At 45.7% G+C, this 13,655-nt stretch overlaps 1 protein-coding gene across 3 annotated transcripts in view; it reads left to right on the top strand.

The window, feature by feature from the left end:
* Positions 1-13,655, top strand: part of SEC24D (SEC24 homolog D, COPII coat complex component) — a 451,689-nt gene that overhangs the window by 274,711 nt on the left and 163,323 nt on the right. For all 3 annotated transcript variants that reach the window (XM_063920228.1, XM_063920226.1, XM_063920227.1), the window contains exons 12-13: positions 3,028-3,219; positions 5,379-5,472. In XM_063920228.1, coding sequence (XP_063776298.1) covers positions 3,028-3,219; positions 5,379-5,472 — 286 coding nt within the window. The remainder of the gene's footprint in view (positions 1-3,027; positions 3,220-5,378; positions 5,473-13,655) is intronic.

Genomic DNA, 13,655 nt, shown 5'->3' with positions numbered 1-13,655 from the left:
TCGTGGGCGGGATGTACTAAAGCAAAAACTGCTTTGGAGTTTTTACAGCATTCCCGCATGTACTGTACAGTACCAACTTAATGCCATCTTTATGTGGTGTTACCATATAGAAACCTATGAGATTCTATCAAATTTTTCTTTGAGAGTGATCCAATCAGGCATCTCTTATCGAGGGAGCTTTCCTTTGCTATACTAATTACATTTGTAAGTACATATGCAATTAGTATGCAGGCGGTATGTACCACTTCGCGGATGCAATGCTTTGTAAATCCCACCCTTTCTGCTAAAACTTGATTGCCTGGCGAAGCCCAGAAATATTTGGTGGTTTGAAAAATATAGCCTCTCTTCTGTGAACTTCCTGTTTATGAAAGTGGGGCACTGACACCACACAGGAAGAATCCCAGAAAAGCATTGTTTCATTTATTGAACGCCACTTAAAACTGAAGCTGTTCCAAAATGGAAATGTGGTGATGTCCCAGGATATATACACAATTAGGTGCACTTAAAATAAATATTCATGTGCTTCCACCTATTTTGTGATTCCTACATAACAGTCTTGCAAGCTTACAATCTAGGGTTTATGAGGTACAGATGTAGCCAAACTCATCGCGCCAACGATGAGCCTGGCTACACCTGTAAATGTCTCTACATAATTACAGATATTCCAATGTGACCCCTTGCATCAAGTACAAAATGCTCTGTCTTAGACTAATTATTGCTGTCAGCTGTGTTGAAATGCCTTTCTTATCAGTAAACTAGTTTAACAGAAGGGATGGCAATCATAAAGTAAGAGGGAAGTCCGGGAGCAGAGCATTTTGACTGTTCCCTGTGTTTGGCTACTCCAGTTTCCAGTGGTCTATCCCCACTTCTGTGTACATTTCCAGCACCAGTTACAGACTTGGCACCCTCCACAGTTTCCAGTGTGCTATACCCACTGCTATGTCCAAACGGTCAAGATCAATAAATTGGGGATTTTTAAAATGAAGAATTTCCCCCAATGGTTATATCCAATTGGCGGATAAGCAGCACCAGTTGGATCTGGGAATCAGGGAAACTGGGATTAGATATATGGGGGCCACTGTGCATGCTTTCCAATTGTGTTTGTAGACAGTGGTGGATTCCCCAACTACAGATGGAGCCACGCTCCTTGAGCATGGCTACATCGCAGGTGGAGGCGAGCGGCGTGCCTGCACCACTGCCCACCGCTGACCGTACACAGATGCTTCCATTCAGAGTGAATGGGGCGCGTGTGCGTCTACAACGCATGTGCATCCCATTCCTTCCCGGCAGTGCCTGACGGGGCGCACCTAGTCGCAGACGGAGACACGATTAGCTTGGCTCCATCTGTAGACACAGGGGCGCCACTTGCTGTGTGTACGTGTGAGCAGTATGGGGACAGTGTGCGGAGGGGGAGGGGTGAGTGATGGAGCAATGAGCTGTGATGGGAGCAATGTAAGCAGTAGGGGGATCAGTGAGGGATAGGGGAGCAGTTATGTCAGCAGTGAGGTGTGATGGGGTAGAGAGCTTGGGGGAACCAGTAAGGTGTGAGGGGAAAAGTGTGAGCTGTGTGGAGCAGTGAGGTATGAGGAGAGCAGTATGAGCTGAAGAAGAGGAGAGGGCAGTGAGATATGGAGGGAACTGGAGAGAAGGCTATGGGGATATATAGAGGGAGGTAACAGTAAGAAGTCTTGACAAATCGTTGACAGATTACTGACAGAGAACAGAGGGGGAGATGTACATCATGATTGTGTACGTTTCTCCCATTGACCGGACCTGCTTCGCCCATTTAACATGGCAAAGTGGGTCCAGACAGCGGCAGCATGTATTAACAGTACTTTTGCTGAAGAGGGAGAATTCCACTCTCTCTTCAGTTTCTGACTGTCGCTTGCGGAGCTTCTGCGCATGTGCTGGTCGTCTTCTCTCAGCGGCACCCAAATGAAGAAAAAAAAAACTTTATTGTTCTTTTATTGTAAGCACAATCCCTGGTTGTTGGAGCAGACAGCCAGGGACAGTGATGTGTGTTGCGGGAACGACAGCTGCAGTTGTCAGAACGGTAAGTACCACTTACCTGCATACATTTACCTGCACATCGGCGTGCTATCTTGAAGATGGAGCCCTGTCATTCTGATCACTTACCTGCATACATGCAGAAGTGGTAACTGATGCACCTAAAGTGTGCAGTTACTGATTTTGCCCCTAATGAACCTTCATACATCCCCACCAGAGTGATGTGAATTGGGGATGAGGCGGCAAAGACTAACTGGTAAACGGAGGAATAAATGAGAGGAAAAATGGGGTGTGGAATGAAGGAACAAGAAAGAAAAGGAGGGAGAAGAGATAACGAACAGAGAGATAGGGATACAAGCGACCCGCCAAATGATGGGACCAACATATTAGTACTATATAAATAGTGAGCATTGTCCCAAAGTGGGCAACCCTTTCATGTTATCTATGTCTGCATCCCAATCTACTGCAGCCTGCTAGACAGCTACTGGAGTAAAACACCCATAGCAGCCATGTCACAGACTTGTTTAAATAACGGATTGCAGTTTACAATCTGATGTTGGCAGCAGATCATACAGACAATTAGGCAGAACTGTCATTGCTATATTCCATCTGCTTCAAAAATCATCATTGTCATAGTATCAGAAGAATAGCTTTTCCTGCTGTTTCACTGCTTGCATTCTGTCTGCATTATTTCCTTTCATCTAAACATTAGACTTTGTCTGGCAAAGGCAACGTGTGGCTGTGCCTCTGTTTCATCTGGTTTGGAACTCCAATTACTGTCAAGCATGCCAGCCTCCACAGATCATGTATACTTAAGGTAGTACATATGTATAAAGTTTTAATTATCAATTTTTTTTTAAAGCGGCCCCCACCATGAACTGCAAACATGTTATAATTGCTGTAACTATAATCTTCAAAATGCATTTTAATGTTGTTGCCCATTGGTGGACGTCACCCAGTATCTTTGTCTAGCAATCTACATAGCTATCTGATTTCATGGTTTTGCCTGTTTGCTTGCAGGGAGGAGAATGCAGAGACATCAGCTATTCGTGTGGGATTTGTCACTTACAATAAGGTTCTGCACTTCTACAATGTGAACAGTAACCTGGCCCAGCCACAGATGATGGTGGTGACAGACACAGCCGAGGTCTTCCTGCCTTTACTGGATGGCTTTCTTGTCAACTTTCAGGAATCCAGATCAGTGATTAACAAGTAATACTGTACACAGTTCATGTTTTGCGGGCTATAAAGTTTTTAAAATCGTTCATTACTCCTACTCCAGTTTTAAAGGAATAGATTGGACAAGATGTAAAATCTGGTTGGCCAGTGATACATACAGTATCAGAGTAATGGTATCACTGACCTACTGAAACAATGTCATTCTATGGGGCTAATTCAGACCTGATCGCTGCAGTGCACATGTGCATGCCAGAGATGCGATCGGCATCTCAGCCCAGCGATCGCCTCTGGCAGAGACGTTCACTGGGCGGGAGGGGGCGGGTCAGCGGCGTTTGGCCACCATTTTGGGGGCATGGTCCGGGCAATGCAGGCGTGCCTGGACCATGTGGGGGGCAGGCCGCGGCAGCTGCGTAACGTCACACGACCCGGGATGTGACTAGTAGCTCCCTGCCAGAGTGCAGCAGCTGCGCAGGTAGGGAGCTGCTTGTCAAGTACAAAAGCATCGCTGCTGTGCGATGCTTTTGTACTTGTGCAGGGAGGGGCGGTAGGGCCTGACATTCGGGGGGGACTAGCCCCGTATTGGGTGTACCCCCGCATGTCAGAGTAAATGATCGTAGATGTGCTAAATTTAGCACATCTACGATCCACTCTGAATTACCCCCTATGTGTGTTGGAGCTGGTTGTTCATATTTCAGGAAAGATTAATGGGAACAATGGGGGTAATTCCAAGTTGATCGCAGCAGGATTTTTGTTAGCAATTGGGCAAAACCATGTGCACTGCAGGCGAGGCAGATATAACATGTGCAGAGAGAGTTAGATTTGGGTGTGGTCTGTTCAATCTGCAATCTTATTTGCAGTGTAAAAATAAAGCAGCCAGTATTTACCCTGCACAGAAGTAAAATAACCCACCCAACTTGGAATTACCCCCAATATCCGAGTGTTAAATATGAGGGAAGGTCGGTATTGCAGTGTTTGACCTCCTGGTCTTCAGTTGCTCAAACTTCTAATTTACAGTAATCTAAAACAAACTCTTCCAGTTATCTGTATTTAATATAATGTGTAATGAATCTCCTCATGTAAATCATGATGATATTAAAAGTGTGGGAGTAGTTCCAGTGCATGTACATTTAAATTGACATTTTATATCCTTCGTATCTGTAACAGATTATCTGCTATTTTTCTAATAAAAAATAATTTTAACAAAGTTACGAAACTGAACTGTATGACTATGCTGTTATAAACAGAAGTCAGTTCTTATTAAATACATCTTACAGTAATTAGAACATTACTGGTAAAATAATGAAGGAAAGGCAAATTATACAGCACTGAAAATGGCACTAGTCTTTCTAACCACTCCTCAGGTATAATGATAGGTGCTGTCTACTGGAATGACAAGGCTAGCCTGACCTTACAAAGGAGAATCTAATGCTTATGTGTTTCATTTTGTAATATAGTTGTTAAATACATTCATGGGATCTATTATCTGGCACTTGGAGTTCTCCAGATAAGGGTCTTTTTCTGTCATTTGGAACACCATACCTAAAACATAACAAATTGCATTAAAATAAAACAACAATCTTTCCTTTTAAAGTCCATGTAATTTTCATATTTATTAAATGATTTAACAGTGCTCCTCACAGTGATCATAGTAGGAGACTCTTATGCTGGGTACACACTGGTAAATATATATCTGCAGATCAATGGATCTGCAGATAAATCTGTAGCCGGATCGGGCAGTGTGTTGCGCATACACACTGCTCGCTCTGTCGTGACTGAACGTCACGAACTGGGCGGTCATTGACATGCGCCCACACAGTTCACCGGTCAGTCACCGCCGGCTGCTGCAGCAGTACACACACAAGGATGTATCAATATATCTGTAGATATATTGGTCATTGTGTGTGCTGCAGGGCCGATGCGATATGTCCGAGAACTATGGCGTTCACAGACATTTAGTTGGTACACACTGGCCGACGAACTAGCGATATATCGGCCGTTCAATAGATCGACTGATATATCGCCCAGTGTGTACCCAGCATTAGTTATCACATGTTGGTAATTACCACCAAACTTTTTTTTGTACTGGTATTCAAAACTTTCTGGATAACGAGATGAAATACCTGCAAATAATGCTACATTGAAAGTCCAACTGTTATTCCTTTGCAAACACCAGTCTGTCCCTCTGTCTACAGCTTGCTTGGTCAGATTCCAGACATGTTTACAGACACCAATGAAAGTGAGACTGTCTTTGCTCCAGTTGTCCAGGCCGGCATGGAGGCGCTAAAGGTTAGATTGCCTTTTCCATAACGTGTATAAATACACTTTGGTTTTGAAATTATGTGAGCTAACCACCTAAAATTCTCAGTTCTGTTTATAGTGTCTTGGAAGGCTTTTACCAAGCTATACACAAAGGTTTCTAAAAGAAGCATAAATAAAAGTCTGTTTTTGTTATAGCATTTTTACTTTATTTAAAATGTTGTCTTGTTTCCATAAACAGTTGTATGGATGTTACTCATTTGTTCTTAGATAATTGTCAGCAAGAAAATAGTTATTTCAGACTTGCAGTCTATGCCAGTGGTTCTCAAACTGTGTGCCATGGCACCCTGGGGTACCTCAGGACACTTGCAGGGGTGTCTTGGATTGGTGGTTCAGGACCAATTCAATTTGGTAAGTACATGATGTCCATTTTTTTGGGACCGTCGTTGCGTATTCCTAACCGATTACCTTCTGAAGGGTCAGACCATCATCAGACTTACTACTGCACCCTTCAGCAGACATTGTGAGATGCCTTGAAGGAAAAACGCAGTGGTATGATCAGCAAAGGCATCCCACCCACGCATTCCGCACAAGCATTTGCTGTGGAAGCCGACAGATGTGGATATAAAATTTTGCCCCATTCCCACTATTTGCCTGATCTCACACCCAGTGGCTTTTTTTCTCTTCCCTGAGATGAAGAACCTACTTCGGGGTAAGCAAATTAACAACATAAATTAAGCAATTCTGGAAGTGGACAGTGGTTCTCAAGGAAGGCAATCACAGGACTTGTATAATGATGGGTTGCGGGAGGTCAAGAAACTCTGGCAGAAATGTTGAGACTACATGGAGAAGACTTAAGTTCAACATACCTCACTGATCTTTCTCTCTCATTCTGTTCATGGTGATAATTGAAACTTTATGATACACCCCTAGTTGTTCTGAATTTATTCACAAGGTATTTTATTGTATTCTCTTTATTTGGTTACATGAATGCCCACTTGGCTATTTTTTAATCCAAGTGGCAAGTGTGTGGGATATCGTTATAGGATTTGCATAATCATGGCCACCCCTCATACTGTGCAATGCTGGAGTTGGCCATAATGACCCACCCAAATCTAACTCTCTCTGCACATGTTATATCTGCCTCCCCTGTGCACGTTCTCTGAAAACTCATCTCTTCAGACAAGCCTACCAAATTTCAGACCCACACACATAACCTTCACAGCTTCCCTATCAAGTTACATGCCCTCTGTACAGTCCACATAAACTCACATTTTGTCTTCCAACATTGCTGGGTGATCATATCATATATAACCCATTAAGAACCTAGCAACCTGGGGAACCATTATGTAACTGGTAGCATCTATCCTTGTGTATCAATGCCTATTTCCCTATAGATTGTAAGCTGCGAGCAGGGCATTCCTACCTCTGTCTGTCTGTCTGTCTGTCTGTCTGTCTGTCTGTCTGTCTGTCTTTGCCTAGTTTTGTTCTATAATTGTTGTTCTAATTGTAAAGCGCAACGGAATATGCTGCGCTATATAAGAAACTGCTAATAAATAAATAAATAAATTATCCATCCACAAATTGAATATTTATGTGCCAATCCCCCCATTTCACTAGAGAAGCGAGCGGTATAAGTGATGGAGCACTGGGAGTATAGGATGACTTTGTAAAAATTCGTGACTTCAATCATATAGAAGCATTAGATATATCTGATTTATAGACTGACAGGTCTATTTGGTAATATGCAGTTTTTGCTGCTATTTACTAAGAAAATGTTACTGGGGTAGCTAAGTAATACTAAGTTCCCTGGTGATACCAGGTGGCAGCAGTAAAGTTGTGTACACACGGTGAGATTTATCCTTTCGATTTTGACTATATAGTCAAAATCGCAAGGAAAGTTAGTGCAAATCACACTGTGTTTAGCCAGCTTCGATAATGATGCGATACCGGTGCGCACTCCCACGGGGTCGGTATCACAAGGAAAGATAGACTGTGCAGGCAAGTCAATCCTGGCTGTATTGTGTACAATCTAGTACAAAGTATAGTCAAAATTGGCACTTAGTCAGAATCGCACATAGTCAAAATCGAAAGTACAGATAGTCAAAATCGGCGCTTCTGGGCTCTGGGGGAGTTCTAGGGAAATTGTATAATCCAAATCGGAGATAGTTAATATCTCACTGTGTGTATACACCTTAAGAGTACTCTTACCGCTTTGCCTGCCAGTCTTGGAGGTCTTTGGGGGTAATTCTGAGTTGATCGCAGCAGGAATTTTGTTAGCAGTTGGGCAAAACCTTGGGGGTCATTCCGAGTTGTTCGCTCGTTATATTTTTCTCGCAACGGAGTGATTAGTCGCTAATGCGCATGCGCAATGTCCGCAGTGCGACTGTGCCAAGTAAATTTGCTATGCAGTTAGGTATTTTACTCACGGCATTACAAGGTTTTTTCTTCGTTCTGGTGATCGTAATGTGATTGACAGGAAGTGGGTGTTTCAGGGCGGAAACTGGCCGTTTTATGGGTGTGTGCGAAAAAACGCTACCGTTTCTGGGAAAAACGCGGGAGTGGCTGGAGAAACGGAGGAGTGTCTGGCCGAACGCTGGGAGTGTTTGTGACGTCAAACTAGGAACGAAACTGACTGAACTGATCGCAGTTGCCGAGTAAGTGTGGAGCTACTCAGAAACTGCTAAGAAGTGTCTATTCGCAATTTTGCTAATCTTTTGTTCGCAATTTTGATAGGCCAAGATTCACTCCGAGTAGGCGGCGGCTTAGCGTGTGCAAAGCTGCTAAAAGCAGCTTGCGAGCGAACAACTCGGAATGAGGGCCCATGTGCACTGCAGGGGAGGCAGGTATAACATGTGCAGCGAGAGTTAGATTTGGGTGTGGTGTGTTCAATCTGCAATCTAAATTGCAGTGTAAAAATAAAGCAGACAGTATTTACCCTGCACAGAAACAAAATGACCCACCCAAATCTAACTCTCTCTGCACATGTTATATCTGCATCCCCTGCAGTGCACATGGTTTTGCCCAACTGCTAACAAAATTCCTGCTGCGATCAACTCAGAATTACCCCTTTATTCATTTGTTAACTGGCTTTGCTGGTTAACATATGCATAATGGACTTGAAGCACAAACTTTTCCTCCCAGTTCTGTTTTTCACAAAATGGGTCTGCCCTATTCATTCTGCCACCATGTATGAAAAAATCTTTTCCAGGTTTAAAGGAAAACTAATTCAGACAAATTGGTTACATCACATATTTGTTTAAATGACAGTTTTTGTCCATTTTCCAGTGTTTGGAAAAAAATGGTCTGTTGTTATTTGCTCCCATACATTACCAGATTTTCATTCCATCCATCCAGATTGGACAGATGGTCTGCCAGATAATAGTATAGTGTATGCCCAGCACAAGTGTGTAAATATATCCTTGTATTTATAGTCACAACTAGGTGATTCATCGCAACCTAAGGGCGCTCTTCACACCGCCGTGAGGGGCTATGCCCCTTTAACCGTTGCACGCTCTTGTGGCGTGCAATAGTTGTATTATATGGAATATTACCTCCAATCATAATTGTGCGAGTGGTTAAATATTGCACGGACAAAGGGCGTGCGATGGTTAAGGGGTCGTAGCCCCTTGCAACGGCGTGAACAGCTCATGCGGGGCCTGTTGAATCACCTAGTAGGTGCTGTGGTTGGGGGAGTGGCGGGTGTGGGGGGAGACGCAAATGAGGGAGGGAGGCCGGGGGTGCCACGGGCGGGGGAGGGGTGGTTGTGGAGGTGGTGGGGGAGGGGCTGGTGCGGTGGTGAGGGAGGGGCAGGTGCCAGCGGTGGGGGGCTAGAGCTACCGTGGGGGAGGGGAGGTAAGGGGGCAGTGGTGCTGTGGGTGGGGGAGGGGGGTATACGGGTGCCGCGGATGGGGCCCAGATGTACTGCGAGCGGGGGAGGGGTGGATAATGCTTCTCCTCCTGGAAGCAGCTAGGCTGCTGTCCTCTCTTTGGCAGTGGCTCTCCTGGAGACTCGCAGAGCAGCTAATCACTATTGTTAGCATCGGTGTCCCAACGCACCTCATTACAGGGAAGAAGATGCATTCAATAAACTACAGCTCCCAGCAGCCCTTAGCGCCTGAATGCTTCAGCGCTAAGGGTTGCTCGAAGCTGTAGTTTATTTTGCGCGTATACTTCCCTGTAATGCTGCGCGTTGGGACACCAGCGCTAACAATAGTGATTGGCTGGCAGAACTGACTGACTCGCTGAATCAATGTAAAAGGTGAGAGTGCTGTGCAGTGTCAGCTTCCAGATATTACCCTCCGCGATATCACCCACTCTATCCGTTACATTAGCCATCATGGGGCTTCCATGCCGGCCGGCCAGGTGCTGTGTTGCGGAGTCAGGGCCTCTGGGGATCTGTATGCAGCTGTGGCGGGGAGGCACTTCTGTGACACCACGCGCAGAGGAAGCTCCGGGGCTCAGAGAGTATGCGGCGCTGGGAGGGCTATGAAAGCCTTCCGCTGTGCCGCTTTCATACACATCTATGACAATGGCCGCAGCAGCTTTTGTTCCACGTGCGCTGTGGCTAGGTAGTGGGGATTGTTGATGCCGGAGGGGGCAGATGGACTGGCAGCAGGACATAGGGGGTCATTCCGATCTGATCATAGCGCACAGCTACGATCACTTACACTGACATCTGTGGGGGACACCCAGCACAGAGCTAGTCCGCCCTGCATGTCAGGTCGCCCCCCTTACCCCCGCACAAGTACAAAAGCATCGCACAGCTATGATCACTTACACTGACATGCGTGGGGGACACCCAGCACAGAGCTAGTCTGCCCTGCATGTCAGTCCGCCCCCCCGCACAAGTACAAAAGCATCGCACAGCGGCGATACTTTTGTACTTGAAGAGTAACTCCCAGCCAGCGCAGTTCCTGCGGCTGACCGTGAGTTGCTCGTCACTGCCCGGGTCGCAGCGGCTGCATGTGAAGTCACACAGCCGCTCCGGCCCGCCCACCTCACGGTTCGGCCACACCTGCATTGGCCGGATCGCGGCCACAAAACGGTGGGCAAACGCCGCTGTGCCGCCCCCTCCCGCCCAGTGACCGCCTCTGCCTATCAATCAGGCAGAGGTGATCGCTAGGCAACGACAGCCATCGGCTGTTAGCCATGTGCCGGCGCATGTGCAGTTATGACCTGATCTCTGCACTGCGATGAACTGCAGCGAGCGATCAGGTCAGAATGACCCCCATAGGACGCTGCAGTAAAAGGTTTTGTTTTCCTTATCACCAGCGCAGAGACTTGCTGCAGATGCAGTGGCATACCCTCCAACTGTACCTTTTTGGCAAGTACAGTACCTTTCTCTTTCATCCACTAGGGGACACTGGAACAGTCTTATACAGTAGGGGTGTGAAGCTTGCAACCGGAGGTGTGGCACAATCTAAAATTAGCATTGTCTGCACAGCCGGCTCCTCCCCCTTCACATCCCTCCTCCCTCAGTTTGAAAAATTGTGCCTAGGAGGTACAAGGCACAGAAGGGAGCTCCTGCTCCATTACAAAAGAAAATCACTAAGGCTGCGTCAACCTAATGAAAAGGGGGACAAAAGTCTTGAAAAGAGAGAGACAATGATCCCTACTAAAGGGGATCTGCATCTCTCCTTCAGAAAATCTGAAGCATCAGATTTTTTTTTTTTTGCATTGCCATATGACTCCCATAACTGTGAGTACTGGTGGTAATCAGGGCCCTAGTTAATAGAAGATATAGGGTTAAAATGAGTTTACTGGGGTTTTTAATCCCACCTGAAACTTTATTAAAATGCTGGCCAGGCTTAGATGTTAAAAGGAGACCCATACTTAAACCGGGTCTGACTAGTTAAACAGAGGCCAGCTCCAGAGACCTGCTTCACGCTGCTGCCTTCCTCTGAGGTAATGGGAACCTCAGCGGGGAGAGTAGCTGAGCAGATAGCAGCGCAGCATCCCCCGCCGTCCCCCCTCTCCTCCTCTCAGATGACATCGCGGCTCTCAGCCGCACCACCTCGGCTCTCCCTGCGCCTTTCACTGATCACGGGGTGGGAGGGGAAGACTGAGGCAGACTGTCTCCCGGACCACCCTCCTCCGCACTCCAGTGCTCTATACGGCCGCGGCAAGGGCCCGGCGGTCGGCCCTCCTGCGACCTTTGCTGAACAAGGGGAGGGAGAGTGTGTGTCCACCTCCCTCCGCCGGAGCAGACAATCTCGGCCCCCTCCGCAGGTCCCGCGGTCGGTTCCTTCACAGGGCAGGGAGGAAAAGTGTATGTCCCGTACTCCGCCGGCGCAGGAAAGCGCGGCACGGGGGAAGAGATGAGTGAAAGATGCGGCAGGACACGCTGGTCTGTCAGCGTCCATTTAGAAACATTGCACTTACGGACACGGCGCTGGGGGATCTTTATTAATATAATAAAATGTCACTGCTTTATTAATATAATAAAATGTCACTGCTTTATTAATATAATAAAATTTCACCGGTGGCCATTTTTAAGCATTTAAAAGGCGCCAATAATGTATACGCCCCCATTAGTGGACAGTCATAACGGGGAGGGTTCCTTTTTATAACAAACAAGGAGTATACTCCCTCTGCTGGACACTTGTAGGTTAGGTCTCGGATGCAAAGGATTTTCCATATGTTTTTAAAAGGCATGTTATGTGTTATATTTTCAAAGGACTTCTAATTCAAAGATCCTGTGAAAATAAAGGGACAGACTGGATATCAACCCCGACCTGATGCGAGGGTTGCAACGAGGCTGCTGTTTTATTTATTTTATTAATATATAACTATTATTTTTTTTCAGTATAGAGAATAATACAGCCCGATGAATCCAGTGTACCTTGTTCCCATCATACGTTATGGTCTTTTTATTCCTATTATAAAAGGAGAAAGCACTGCAGAGTGTCCTGTGGGGGTGCGTTTTCAACAAAAGCACCAACCAAGAACACTCAAACGTATTTCCTGTAAGGTAACTCCAGTATACCTTGGACTTACATAAAATTCTATATTAATTTATACATAATACCCCCAACGGACGCTGCTGACAGGTCTGGCGGAGGAGGGAGCATCAGAAGATATCAACCCACTCAACTTTAACTGGACAACAGTTGGTGGTTTGTGGGTGATAGATAAATTACTATTTATTTAATTAAGTAAGTAATTATTTAGTTATTTTTTAGTAGGAGACTGAATATTTCCAGCTGATTGAAAATACTCTTCAAAGCTCCCAACATTTCAATGTCCTTTCTACTCCTATTCTAATAAGGTGGAATTTCGTCTGAGTGGTATGTTTATGTTTATCTAAAGTAAACACGACCACAAGGATTTATTTTAGTGTCTCAATTAAAACCAGAGCACTACAGTTACCAGCCCGGGTGTGTGCGGCAGTTGAGAATGGGCACACAACTAGGGGGCAATGGTCCGTCAGTCAGGAAAACATACTCTGACATATAGTCTGCATTGGTGTATGGGCTGCGGGCCCATCCACAACCGGGAGGGAATTCGTAGTTAGGATTACTCCATCCGCACAGGTATAACAGAATGTGCGAAAACGGTACGGAGACCCCTCCCTAGCCTACAGTAGAAGTGGGACGTGGAGGTGGCTCTTATAGAAAGAAAGTGAACCGTTGGAAGCATTAATTGAAACAGTAAAGTCTTCCAAATTCCCAAGTACAGTGTGCCTAGCTGTGCATATACCGAGAAGAGCATCCCGACCTCAGCCATATCACTCAAATGGTTTTCTGTGGCTAACAGAAGGGGAAAAGATCTCACACCGTTGGGAACTCACCCCTGCTTAGTCTGGCAACAGGCAAGGCGTCGTAGGTATGTTGGTTTAACATTGAAATCCATCTTTATGAGTGTAAGACCACCACAACAGAGAAGTACTTATCATAGAAGACGGTTCGCGCTTCGGTAAAACGGTTATAGTTACAACGATTTCCCTGTGAGGCTACGTTTTCCTTGGTCCACGAATCAAACAAGTGGATTTCACAGCGGAAGAATCAATCATTCTGCCTACCGGGTATCATGGAGATATTCCAATGGGCAGTAGTCTGAGTCAACTAGATTATTTCCCAAGGCTACAAGATTGACTTTCATCAACGCCCTCAGTCGTTTCTTTACAACTGAATTACCTCAGTATCCGCTGAAGCAGGAACACTACAAACTGCTATTCAAAAGCTACGGCACACACATTTAATTTTTCCTAT

This window comes from Pseudophryne corroboree, chromosome 1 (genome assembly GCF_028390025.1).
Source record: "Pseudophryne corroboree isolate aPseCor3 chromosome 1, aPseCor3.hap2, whole genome shotgun sequence".
NCBI lineage: Eukaryota > Metazoa > Chordata > Amphibia > Anura > Myobatrachidae > Pseudophryne > Pseudophryne corroboree.
The sequence above is the reverse complement of the archived record's forward strand: the minus strand, read 5'-3'. Positions and strand labels throughout refer to the sequence as shown.